The sequence below is a fragment of the Odontomachus brunneus genome, unplaced genomic scaffold (genome assembly GCF_010583005.1).
Source record: "Odontomachus brunneus isolate Ranch 3 - 2012 unplaced genomic scaffold, Obru_v1 Obru_scaffold_080, whole genome shotgun sequence".
Taxonomy (NCBI): domain Eukaryota; kingdom Metazoa; phylum Arthropoda; class Insecta; order Hymenoptera; family Formicidae; genus Odontomachus; species Odontomachus brunneus.
Window position 1 is genome coordinate 870,255 of NW_022639530.1, and position 13,584 is coordinate 883,838.

The 13,584-nt window shown below is 37.6% G+C and overlaps 1 protein-coding gene across 4 annotated transcripts in view; it reads right to left on the bottom strand.

Annotated features, from left to right (window-relative positions):
- Positions 1-1,267: 1,267 nt before the first annotated feature.
- LOC116847570 overlaps positions 1,268-13,584 on the bottom strand; it is a 24,777-nt gene continuing 12,460 nt past the window's right edge. For 3 of the 4 annotated variants that reach the window (XM_032822678.1, XM_032822676.1, XM_032822677.1), the window contains exons 6-8: positions 3,988-4,330; positions 2,123-2,411; positions 1,822-2,046 (exon numbers count right to left, since the gene is read on the bottom strand). In XM_032822678.1, coding sequence (XP_032678569.1) covers positions 1,822-2,046; positions 2,123-2,411; positions 3,988-4,330 — 857 coding nt within the window. Of the gene's footprint in view, positions 2,047-2,122; positions 2,412-3,987; positions 4,331-13,584 lie in introns of all 4 variants that reach the window. The other variant, XM_032822680.1, reaches the window with a different exon arrangement.

Consider the following 13,584-nt stretch of genomic DNA (forward strand, 5'->3'; position numbering starts at 1 on the left):
TTAAGTTTAATCGCTCGTCATAGCGACTTCCAACAGATAAATAATATTCTTCAAATATTTATAAAACGAAATTTCTGTATGTTTAAACGGGATTTTCAGCCGTGCGACTTTGATCGATCGATAGAGGAAAATGAAAAATACGGAGACTTGTTGTTACGATTATTATTGATATCGTTATTATATCAATATTATTGTTATTATTGTTATTATTGTTGTTAGTGTGGCATCCGACGAATAACAATATAGTACGTACTCGGGATCGTCAAATTAGAAGTCGTTCTCACATTCGGAACTAGATAGACAAAAATGTTGAACATATTATGGAAAATATTAAATGCATACTTTGTGATGTTATTATAACAGCACAACATGCTTAAGACATGTTTGCTCTAAGAAATACGTATTTATTAGGCCATAATATTAATCAAAATAATTATTTTTCATTTCTACAGTAATTCCGGATCAATTGTATTCTCTTTCCGGCAAGATGAATAGTAATTTTCATGGCATCAGAATATTACTGCAATTTTACTACAATTTTTATGGCATCAAGTGACTTCACCTATACAGAGTATCCTAGAACAACCTCCGAAGCTCTCGTGAAGGCATAACATAGATTGAGCTAAACATAAAAGTCTTATACCGTTTTGTGATATCCGCAATAATTATCCAGACATTAATTAAAAAAATTTTGTGAGTGATCACGCGAGATATGGTAGATGAGTTGTAGTGACGACGTCTGCCATCGTGTGCTTGTATATTAGGTCGAACTGAACAAAAGAGTCCTCTTTCCTAATAACTTTGTAGATTTTTAATTCTTAACTAAAGAAGATTGGCGGGTAGTTACTCGCGATAATACATTAATATTCTTTAATTAATAACTAAAAATCTATAAATTCATTAGGAAAAAGATACAGAATTTTTAGCTCAGTTGAACGTATAAGTACACGACGGTAGATATCGCCACTACAGCTCATCTATCATATTTCACACGTGATCATTCCCAAATTTTCTTTAATTAATATCTCGATAATTATTGCGAATATGGCAAAACGGTATGGGAGTTTTATATTCACATTAATCCGTACTATGCCTCCGCGAGAACTTCTGAGATTGTTTTGAGATACTTTGTATAACAAAATTCTGACAAAATTCTTGTCTTACGAGGACGTATCTTTATGTATTTGTGCCAGTCACTAAGCAGACAATATGTCTATCTGGGTTTTATCAACGACATCCTGCGTTCGTATTTGACAACAATGATACATAAAACGGTACATAATTGTATTCATCTCGAAAGTGTAATACATATACAAGCTAATTTACTCTCGTTACATATACATACACAATCTCCAATTATGCCATTGACTGTTCAGTGAGAGGAGTGAACAAAACGACTCACAATGTCTGTAATTAAGTGATTAAGAGTCTGTCATTTGAGATTATCAAAGAAACACCTATTTTGCAATATTTCCTATTGATGAAGTTTACGTATGCGTGCCAATGATTAACAGTTGCATCAAAACTTCAACCCTGTGCAGTCTGTCGCAGTCTCTGTACAGAATGTAACTAACCAGAACGACAGCGAAAGATGACATTAGAAAACGGCGCTCCAAAATTGAGAAACGAAAGTTCTCATATCGCGATCCCCGACCTCCTCTCTCCATTCCTACTTTGTATTACGATAACGGAATCAAGGCTCACCACCAGTCGCAAACACACTGAACACACTGAACTGATCAAGGCGTGATACGAATAATGCGTGATAACGATGCGATATGTCGATTAATTAAATAATTCATTAATTAACAGGCTAATCCGTCAGTAAGGATGGAGCGCTGCTAGACCCAGTCTCGGCGGCTCGGCGTAGCTGTAGCGATATCTACCGAGCGCCGGGGCCATTTCCAACGCTGGTCTGGCACTTTCACGATCGAGTCCAGGATATCTTTCATGCTCCGACAACTCCTGGTAGGTTGTGCTCCTCGTGCGCAATTTTTCGCGAAGTTCCCGTGAGTGTTGCGTGCGTTGCTCGCGAAAATCTCTCATCTGCACAATGAGTAGTAAGTGACAGGTGAGGATATGATTTACACCGACAGTGCAAATCATAAACAATCTTACTTACTTCTCTTTGATCAACGGGATTCCTCTGGTCTCTGAAATCCCTACCAATCGGCAAGTCTTCGTAGAAGCTTCTAGGTCGTGGCTTTGAACTTTCCGTTTCGAGTGGACGTTCAATTGCGTAATGGTGAGTTCTGGGTCGCGGTCTGCCCTTGTATGACACGCCATTTTCGCGGTCCAACGCGTCTGTCTGATTTCGTCTGATCACATGCTCGTGCGAGGACATGGAGTTCATACTAGCCGGATATTGGCGGCTTGATCGGTCGTCGTGAGCTTGTCTGGCCGATTCAACCCTGTCAAATGACATTACAACTTTATAACATTACAATATAACAATCAGTTAATGACGAATCATAGATTTTACACGAAAAGCTTAAAAACATAATACTACTTCACAATTATCATTTTATAAATTGTCATTTTAACTTATTGAAATTGCAGAATATCTCCTTTTTTATAAAAAAAAGAGAATAAGGAATTACATGTGAAAGAAAGATTTCCTATTAAAAATTCCTAGAAATGTAGAATATCGACGCTAACTGTAATTTCCATTTCAATCGAACGTATCAATTTGTACTCTTATAAATCTCTCGTAGGAATGCGTTTGATCGGTGAAATTGTTCGTTACTCGCATCTCTCTCTAAACCTGTCCGAACGTGGAAAGCTGAACAGAACCATATACGTGCAAAACGAAACGCATGGTGACAACGCTCGACGTCGTGTTTAGATTTCTGAACCGATACTCTCGACAACGACACTGCATTCCGACTTTTACTTACAATCGGTTCATGCAGCTATCTGATCACCCGATAAACGCTTTGTGAGTTAGAATGCATTCGCAAACCAGCCTCTGTGAAATCGCTGGGAAATTTATCTTTTAGATAAAAGCTAAGTTTCATTGCGTATAAAAAGCACCAATGCCTAGGCACGTATCTTAAGATATCTTATTGTTCTGGTCTTTAAGTACGAATATCTAAAATATCTAAACAGACTCTGCTAATATTCAAATTAAAGTTAGAACTTTTAACAGATATTCACGGTTATCCAACGCAAACTGAAATATTATGGGAGAATAATAAATTTAAATCTCTCTCTCTCTCGAATAAAAAATATATAATTAACTGGAATAGGAAATGAGCATTGATATTATAAATATTAATTGGGATAAAGGGTCAGTTTGACGTGGGAGTCTGATTCGCCACATATGATAGACCGGAAAAACCGGTTGCGTGCGTTAAACACTGTCAAACATTATTATCTTCTCACATAAATTTCGGTTCGCACTAGACAACCTCGAATAGCTCTTAAAGGCTTTAATTCTCTCACTTTAGTACGACTATTTACTTTTCAACATAGATATATGTGGATATTTAATATATGTATATATTCTCTCTATATTAAAAATTAAGATACTCTATGTTGTAACAAAAATTTGAAAACATTTTTATTTGCAAAGTTTTTGGTATAACATGGGCTATTCCGCAATTCATTTGTACCTTCACTTTGTATAAACATTTGAAATTCTATATAACCATGTAAAAAAAAACTGCAGAACAATATGAAGCTGCATTACAACGATATTTAATATTTTCTTAAGACTTTTTATGTTAAAAGTTTAAATGTTCACGTTGAAAAACCAAAACAATAAAAATGTCCAGATTTGGGCATTGCTTCTTTTTACTTTAGTTCCTATATCGTTCAATAAGTGATTTTTTATTACGCGGGCCGAGGAAAGCAAGTAGCTCTCAACAGTGTCTATGAAACATTCGAAAGTCGTGAATTCTCTCTTTGACCAGCACATCATGCACATCAATTACTTTACACCAGTGACAGTCGTCGTTGTGACAAAATGAACATCCGAGCGAGCACCTGTGAACAGGATGATGCTCGATGTCTCTTTGCCTGGAGAGAACGGGTCTCGCGATGGCCTCCCTCTCCATAGCCCTAAACATTTCCTTGGCATCTTGGAACCTCTCTCTAGGACTGGTCACTTCGCTGGGATTGACCCTGGGCTGGTATTGAGGACTTGGCGATCGCTGTCTGAACTCTGCCGCTCTTCGATTCCTGTTGCAGCTCGGTGAAACTCCCCTGTTCACCTGATTGGGCAGTCTTTCCGGGCTCCGCGGTAGTCGCGGCAACGTCAGACTCGAAGCGGCCGTTTCCACTTCCGGCAGATAATCGTTCTCTTCGTTTGGCGCGCCCCAATCATCATCTAAAAAAAACAATTAACCCACAAATTAAAGACATTCTCTATCGCATCTAATTTATTTTACAAAATGCGAAAGGAAATACCCCGTGTATGAGAATTTTATCAAGTTAACTAGTCGTGCTTTATTAATTACGCACTGACAAGTATGTTCCTGACTATCTATTGTAACCACGTTCTATCTCTTCTCCTCTTACACAGTAAACATCACAATAGACGGCATCGTACACGACAAATTTCGCGACAAGTAGTCCTCCAATCGCCCCACTCCAAACGACCCGCGGTAAATCGGTCGGCGTAATTCTCGCGGAATCTGGCATCTCGATGAGGTCAGGAAGATTTAAAGAGAGGTAGCGGGCTACGGGGCAGGGGAGGAGGAGGAAGAGAAGGAGAGGGCACAGATGAGGTTCGCGGAGACACGAGGAGGAGGTTGAGAGGTGCCTCGGGCTGTGGGCCGAGAATGCGGAACTTTATTCTGTACGTGTGGCCTCCCACGAGGTCGACTCACGCACGAATTTACGAGTGCCCGCTTCGCTGCGCCGGTCGTCGCCGTCGTCGTCATCGTCGTCGTCGAGGCAGGGTCTCATCATCATCAGCATAACTGTCATTATCCGTCGCCGTAACAGCGACGACACGGGGCGCGCTCCCGGCCTCCGTTCTCTTGGCCGCGCGTGGAAACGCTCCTTCAGAGAAGTTCTTTGCGCAACGATCCGCCGTAAAAGCGGAGAGGCGAAGTGCCGTTACTGTATTAGGTAAGAATCGGAGGGTGAAGTTAATCGTTCGTGAAGAGGTTAATCCCCCCTCTTAGATGTCGTGAAATTTCGACGCGCCATCGATGTCACGTTTCGCGAGGTCACACGGGAGATGGCAATCGCTTACCTCATATTTAGCGACTTTTATCGCGCGTCTCGTTGTGGATTGTAATGAATTTGGAAAACGCTTTCTAGACGACGACACAATCTTTGTCCGTTTCATTTCCATAATATTGAGAATCGTCTATACACGATTCATAACGGTATATTCAGTTGAGATCTTAAAAATTCGTGTGCAATAAAGCATCGACAACCGTGTAATTGATTAACGCTACTACGAAGCGATAAGCCGATAGATCTAATCTTCGCTTGAAGTCTGAGTAGTGTTAGAATGGTCTCGCGCGAAATATAGCTACGTCATATGAGGCGATTACGGAGGCGAATCGTGAGTGTACGATAGGCACTAAGTATGTCATCTCTCTTTACATCGTGAGCAATTCTGGTGGAATCGTACGATGTGCTGTTCGCAACGTAATATGAGAGTGCCAAAATTACGATCGAACCTTAATCATCGCCAGACATCTGTCACATCTTCTTCAATAGTCAAGAGCGTAAATGCGTAACGGAAGAAACATATCTTCGTGTTTCTCTTGTTTTGTAGTTACAGTAATCTTTTTTCCTCTTTCTCTGTACAAATTTATATGATTTATAAATTAATATATAAAATTTTCCCACAAAAAATGATGCACAGAGAAAAATCCTAATAACTGAGCAATAGCAAATTTGTTTTAAGTTCGGTAAGTGAATTCTTTATAAATTTATAACTATTAAACATGAATCTAAGCAAAAAATATTTTCATCAGGTTAAAATTTCGAGAAACCTGTCGTAAAAGATGTTGAAAAATCCATTTTTTGTACTTTTCAATAATTTATATTTTTGCACTGGGAAAAGAGGGAAAATGTACTAGAGACTTTTTGTAAGGTCAAATTAAAAGTTAAGGTCAAATTAAAACTACTCAACATTAAAAAAATAAACAAAGAAGCAAAGCAAAAAACAAAGCAAGTTAAAGATTTAAATTGTATTAATCAAGGAAATTAATGGTTCTTTAATCTCCTAATTTTATTTTCCAATTTTCTCCATTGAATTTTAAAGTTCAGAGTTCAAAGTTACTCGTCTTTCACTATTTGAACTGTTTTTTGGAGTGAATTACCCCAAAATGCAGTGGAAAAAATTAGAAGATATATAGAACAATAAAGGATTGTTAATTTCTTTGGTTAATACATTTTGTGCAAGACCTTTAAGATACTTGTATTTGCTAGAAATGTGCGAACTATTCGAGTCCGAATAATTCTAAAATTTCGAATCGAAAATATTCAAATACGGATCGCGGATATTAGCATTAACGAAGAACTATTAAAGACATCCAGCCTTACGACAATTAGCATGACTGGAAAAGTTTGCTATACATTAAGATTTTCTTCAAAAATATTAAAAGAAGATAATGATTTCTAGACAAACCTCTCTTTCTGACAACTGTTGGATCGATATGCGTCGTTGCGCAGCTTTCAAGACTGAAACTGTATTCCATACACGTTTACCAACTATATATTATATAACTCTTATCTTAAAATGAATTGATATCACATAATCAATGTTATCTCTCTCATACTGAAGTCACTATTTTCATGTTGAATTGAATGTTTATGTTAATTAAAAATTCTTTTAACGATTCGATTGGATTTCATTCGATTTGATTCGATTCGGGTGAAATTCCATCAATTCGATTCGATTCGATATTAAAAATCTTTGATTCGCACATCTCTAATATTCGCTTATTTTTTAATGTAAAATATTTGCTTAATTTTTAATTTGAGATTTTACGAAAATCTTCGATACATCCAACCAGTCTATAAATTGTTAGAAAGTATAAAAATGTGTTTTTCAGCACTTTTCACGGCACGTTCCTCGAAATCTTGTGACATAATAGAGACATGTCCAGATTTGTGTTCGACAACCGCAACTCTACAAGAAAATGTCAGATCTTAAGACAAGAAGATAATAATTTTTTGTTTAGTGTAATCTTTAGCTGTTGATAATTATTAGGTACGCTGAGAGAAATTACCCGATAAAAAATTAACAAACGTATCAACATTCCGATCAAAATACCGATGAATTTTTATATCCGATCAATCGAATACTTCATCGATCATAATGGCATTTCATCAGATAAACCAATCAAAAAATTATGAACCAATATTTCTCATCGGATGTTTCCTGATCGGATACAAAAGTTTATCAGTATTTTAATCGAAAATATACGTTTGTTAATTTCTTATCAAATAATTTCTCTCAATGATACTTATACATTGTTGAGTGTTAATAAGAAAATTGGGGTGAGATTCGTGAACAGCCTTCCCAGACGGGCGATACTGATATACATTGAGATGATCCTTTGCGGTGATGCGTGTATATGTGATTGTTATCGCATCAGGTCGAAAATATAATTGCACCTCAATTCGCAGCTGTCTCCGCAGCTCCCGCAGCTTGGAGAAGCTCTCAACGTGCGTCAGTTGACACAAACAAAATCTTTCCTGTCTCATTTCGTTACTCGTAACAATCGATTTTAATGTACTTCCAATCACTCGATCGATAAGGCTCATCGTGAAACCTCAGTAACTTCTACGCCCTACTTATTAACCAGTGTCAATGTGTCGATCAACAAGTGACAGCATCTAATGATCCGACAGTCGGATGTGTGATTGCTCTGATAATACATTCGATTTCAAGACATCATCGAGCGTGATGTGTTGTCGATTATATCGCTGCCTGGAGATTAGCTTCCTGGAAGTAGATATTTGAAATCAATTCCGAATATTCGCGAAATCCGTCATGAAGCTGTCGCTCAATTCCTACGAGGCAGCTGTTCAATATCCGCACGAGGATCGACGGTGCGTGCAAATCGGGTACCGGCTGGTTTTCGCGGCCGTGCATAGGCCCTGGAGTCAGCCGAGATACGTATATCCATAAGCCGTGGTACCTGCCGCTGACACGACGTCCTAACGGTATTCCTTCCACTGTAACAGGTGCTCAATACAATCTCTCTCTCTCTCTCTCTCTCTCTCTCTCTCTCTCTCTCTCTCGGACGAGCTTAATGCCGGAGAGCCGAATATATCTACCGGTGTCGACCACGAGGGTACCGGATCTTTCTTTCTTCTTTTTTTCCTTCCTCTCCATCATCTTGAAATTTATTCAGCGCCGGTATATGGGTCAGTCGTCCGTTAAAAACATGTTTCTCGCGAGAGAAGAAGAAGGCACGGCCCAGAAGACGAGCGCACAAACCGAAAGGCGAATGTGAGCTCAATGCGGCCTCGAAGACATCGATATGTACGCGTATCGCGCGCACACCTAATGCTGCACATCGCTGCTATCGAGAATCTCTCTGTATCGAAATCCCGTGTCGCTTTGCACAAAAGGTACAAGGTAAGTAGGATGCCTTCGTTCACGATAATAAAGCATTTACTATGCGCCACCTATCCCTACTTTTGCGTCCTCGTTCTCGGGAGATATCTAAAAAGAGTGTATTGCAAATAAAATAAATCTCTCTTAATCGGATCGGGAGCTTTCATTGTGAAGGACTTTTTCTTCGTCAGATATAAGGAATTACGGTTTGTCATCTGTGGTCGAACATCTTACTCGGGTAACCGCAGAAAGACTCGGATCAGGTTAGAAGAAAAATCTAAACAGCAGATGGGATCCGTTCAGCCCAAAGAAAAGAACACTAATTGCAAGGTGCTGTTTCCCGTAATTCTATATTCTAAGTAAAACTTTTACCGGAAGAGTACTCTTCTTTTAATGAAGCGGACTATTAATCGGAAATCTATTAGGTATTATTATTATTATTTTAACTTTTTTCTTTTTGAGTCAAGAAAAATATTTACTTGAGATAAAATGCGCAAAATGAGAGAAGCAAAACTTGTATACAAAAAATTAAATTCTTCTAATCTTAAGAATATTTTACTTCTGTTTTGGAAAAATTCTTCTGAGTACAGAGTACTCAAGCTGATGAACACCAATAAGCTCTTATTTGCGATTATCTGACAATGCTCGTGTGCAAGTATAGATTAGGTCAAACTCAACACAAAATTCCTCTATTATTTTACAAATAATCACGCACGCTCGCACGCACGCGCGCGCGCACACACACACACACACACACAATTTTGGGTTATTAATTCAAGAAGATTGATAAACGATGGGCATTGCGGTGCAAAATATGACAGTAAGTATAATTTCCGTTGTATCAGATAAAAATGAACAAAAAAGTCCTTTAGTATTTCGCAAATAACCAGGTAGATTTTTTAATTATTAATTAAAGAAAGTTAGTAGTAGATAATCGCGCACGATTCTTCCTCAGTTTTCTTTAGTTAATAATTAAGGAATCTATGTAGTTGATTGCAAAATAGTAAAGGACTTTTTTGTTCAGTTTGACCTAACCTACCTGCACGCGATGGTCGTGTCTTGCGTCAGACACACCCTGTACAACAATAAAATTCTCTAGGATTCTGCTAAGATCGATATTATATGTTTTGGGCGTTAAGTGCAGAGAAAACGTATATATGCACATTAACCTTTGAGAATTTTTCTGCGCTACGGCCAACTTTCGTTGCACTGTGCCGGTGATCGACTTTCCTTCCACGTTCGAAAATGCGATTTCGCACGTTTTCCTCGCGACGACACGCAGTGCGTGAAGGTATTTGCCAGTATAAGGATTTCGGGGTTGGCCGAGGTGAAAGTGGACGATTTTATTGTCAAACAGAACGCACGGTCTACGCCGAACTCGGACGCCCGATTCCGTATTCAATATGACGGCCCGATGGCGGAACGCAGGATAAAAAGGAAGAGAAAAAAAGCGAGCGTGCTTAAAGACGACGCGAAACGATTTTTCGTAGCTACCAGCAACTGGGTTACGAGGTCGCTCGGTTCGCCACTGCCCAGTTTTCTACGACAGCCGATAAGATTCGAGTCCGTACACGTGGACACCTGTCCCACGAGTAGAAAGCGCCCAAATTTTTGTCGTTATCGAGTCCGGTGAGGTGCCGTTTCCGTCTTCATCGCGAATGAGATTCCAGAAACGTTTAGATTTGTGAAATCTTTATTTTAACCGTACAATGTTAGGCCTGTTAGACCCAAACGAATATTCGATCGCTCACCAATTTCCGTAAAGGGTTCGGAATAATTCCGAATTAATGCCAATCTGTTTGCAGATTTTTATTTTTCCTATATTTCTGGAAAAAATGTGTCCAAAAATATTAATTTTCAATAAGGTTATAGTAATTCAAAGCTGCCCGGGTTTAATAGACTTAGATTATACTGTCCCAAAAAGGAGACATCTACACGGAGAAAAATAATTTTGCTCTTTTAGCAAAATCGTCGTTGCTATTGCATATTAGTAGTAATATAAAAAAAATTTAGTTATTAATTCAAGAAGATTGATAAACTATGGGCATTGCGGTGCAAAATATCACGTGAAACTAATTTTATAAATTATTCGTTATCAGAGCAGAAGTAATTTCGTTGTCAGGATAGAAAAATTTGTTGAGTGTATTTGTCCTAAGAATGACATTAATTTACTATTGATGCAAAATAATTTATCCTTAGCAAATTTATTTGCTATCGGAGCAAAATTGCAACTGCTTATATAAATCCATCATTGTTCTTATAGTAAAATAATTTGTAGATTCAATAAATTATATCCAGCAAATAATGATTAGCACTCTTAGCAAATCTTTTTGTTATTCATATAATAACAAAAAGATTTTGCTAAACCAGCAGAAAATTTGCTGGGCCAACAAATTATTTTTCTCCATGTATGATTTTATTTTCCTTTTTGGGTATTTAACGACTTTGTTGCAATATCTTCAGCCTTCACCGTGAGATAAAATAGCTATACAACACACTGTTTCTACTTTTTCAAACGTATTAGCCCGAATCGAAACGTTAACTCAATGTTAAATCTTGAATTCTACAACAGTAAGAACTAAATTAGCAAAATAGGTTTAATTCTAATGATACAATTTATTTCTATTTTGACTCTGATAATGTCTCAAATTTTCCTTTTCACTTTTTTTTGCGTTAAAATAGGTGTTGAATGGAATAATGAGGCTAAAAGTAGAATCAAAATTTCGACTCGGGTAGATTAAATAGAATCAAAAAAGGTCAAAAGATCAAAATATGTGTTCAATGGAATAGTAAGGCTAAAATAGAATCAAAATTTCGACTCAGGAGTCCTCTTTTGCTTCTTCTACTCTTTAATTAACTACTCTCTATCCTATAGAGATCTCTCTTTTTCGATTTCATACGGATAACAGCATCCAAATAAAAAAAATGTATGAGCTAAAAATTCAAACATTCATCGTGACGGTTTCCAACAGACTCAAAAAATATAATTGTATGCGGGTTAAATCTATATTTTCGACGTGCGTAACATTCTAAAGAATGCACAGAGTTTATCAGTTAGCTCTCTCTTTTATGTTTCTTAATAGTAAAGACCAGACGAATATGCAATTATCTTATTAACTCTTGACGCTGCGCGTATGTGGCTTCTCGCTACAGAGAAATGATTCTTTCATAATTATTTCCACATATAAAACACTGATTTCACCGATCACGGTAGTTCTCCTCACCTCGAGAAGAATGATTATTGGGTGCGCGATCGTTTCCTGGGACGAATCGCGAAAAGAAGAAGCGAAGACTTTCACTTTCGTGCGGCGCCCAGCATCGGCTTGCGTTATCGCTTAACCGGCGTAATGATGCGTCCAGTCAATACTGCGGCGAAGTTGAAAAACCTTCCATTTTGCAATTAGCGTAAATTGGGGGTGTGATTTATCGCGACAACGTCGTGCGGTTTTTTTAATGTTCCATTGAATAGCACATTTATATTAGTCCGATTCTCTTCTCGCGGCCAATTTCACTTCTACACCATCGACTTTCAATATTTTACGACGCGCAATTTATAGGTTGATCTTAGAATACTAATCGAACAGATTGCTCAATTTATATACATATATGCACAGTTCGATTAAATCGAACCAAGTATAGGCGACGTTTGAGTCAGTTTTAATTGCGACAGTCTAGAGAGAGAGAGAGAGACAGCATAGTGTGAATTGCTCATTAAGTATGCCAAATAAGAACATGCGTATTGCATCGGAATACCAGTTTCGAGGTAGTTTGTGTTTATGTCCTGAAAACCTATTTTCGCGACCATGTAATGCCTACGCAACGATGCTCTCGGAGATATTGGCCAATAACGCGGAATTTCTAGGTGGTGTGAATGTAACATTCGCCGCAGGTTTCACACTCGCTAGCGCGGCAATTGTCACACGTGTAGTCAATATTATGCACGCTGTATGCGGCTTTCTTGCTTGAAATGGGATGTTGCATCGTAACTTGACGTAACGGCGCGAAACTTGTCCCTCAAACTTTGCAATTGCACCGACCTACTTGCTAACACTGATTTTCACCCACGTTCTTCTTAGCAACAGTAATAAATTTTAGCTCGTCACTGGACGATAAGTTCATGTAGGAAATTGCATTAATCGAGAGTTCTCGGTAATCGAGAGATCAATAACTTATTGAAAAAAAGTTCATGAAAGTGAAGATGTATGAAGTCATTCAAGATCTCTTTGAAACTTAAAGTAACAATATTAAGATTCTAGACTATTTAATTTTGCCAGTAACATGTTCATTTTATGTATAATGGACGCTCATTTTATGTGTAGATTATAAAAAAATTAATTTAAAATTTATTACACTACTTATCGTAAGTTTTAATCATTGCTCATATTTTTGTTTTATTTTTAACAGGGTTTTTACGTATAATTTTGAGAAAATGTTGTGTGTGTGGGAAGTAAATTTCAGTGAAATTTATTTATTTATTCTTCTTATATAAGTAAACAAATGTGAAATTTGCACCAATACGTCTGGTGTAATAATTGATATTACTGCCAGGATTAACTATCCACATGATAAATGTTAATATACGAAATATATAACCGTTTAGTGTATTTCTAAGAAGGACCAACAATTTTTAGGACTAAAATGTTTATTTTAACGTTAGAGATTTTCAAATCGTTGATTGCATTTAGCAAAGAAAGCAGCTTTGCAATTGTAATAACATTTTTGAATCTAAGCCAAGATTAAGAGCATGCATCAATCAAATTCACGAATTTTGCAACAATTGCAAAGCAGCTTTCTCTGCTGAACGCAGTCACTCCAAGATGTCGGGTGTATTAGGTGGTAAACTTAGTTCCTGCGGCTCACAGTTAGATGACGTTAGTTGTAGGTGTAATTTATTTTGACATCTGAAACTGGCTGCATTTTAGAGGTTAGACATTTGTCAATAAAATTCAGTGCGAAGAGATTCATTTAAGCGAGCAGTGCTATTTTTTCTTTTGATTAAATATGGAACGTGATAAGTTGTTTTTTCGACATGTGCTGCTTCATTACTT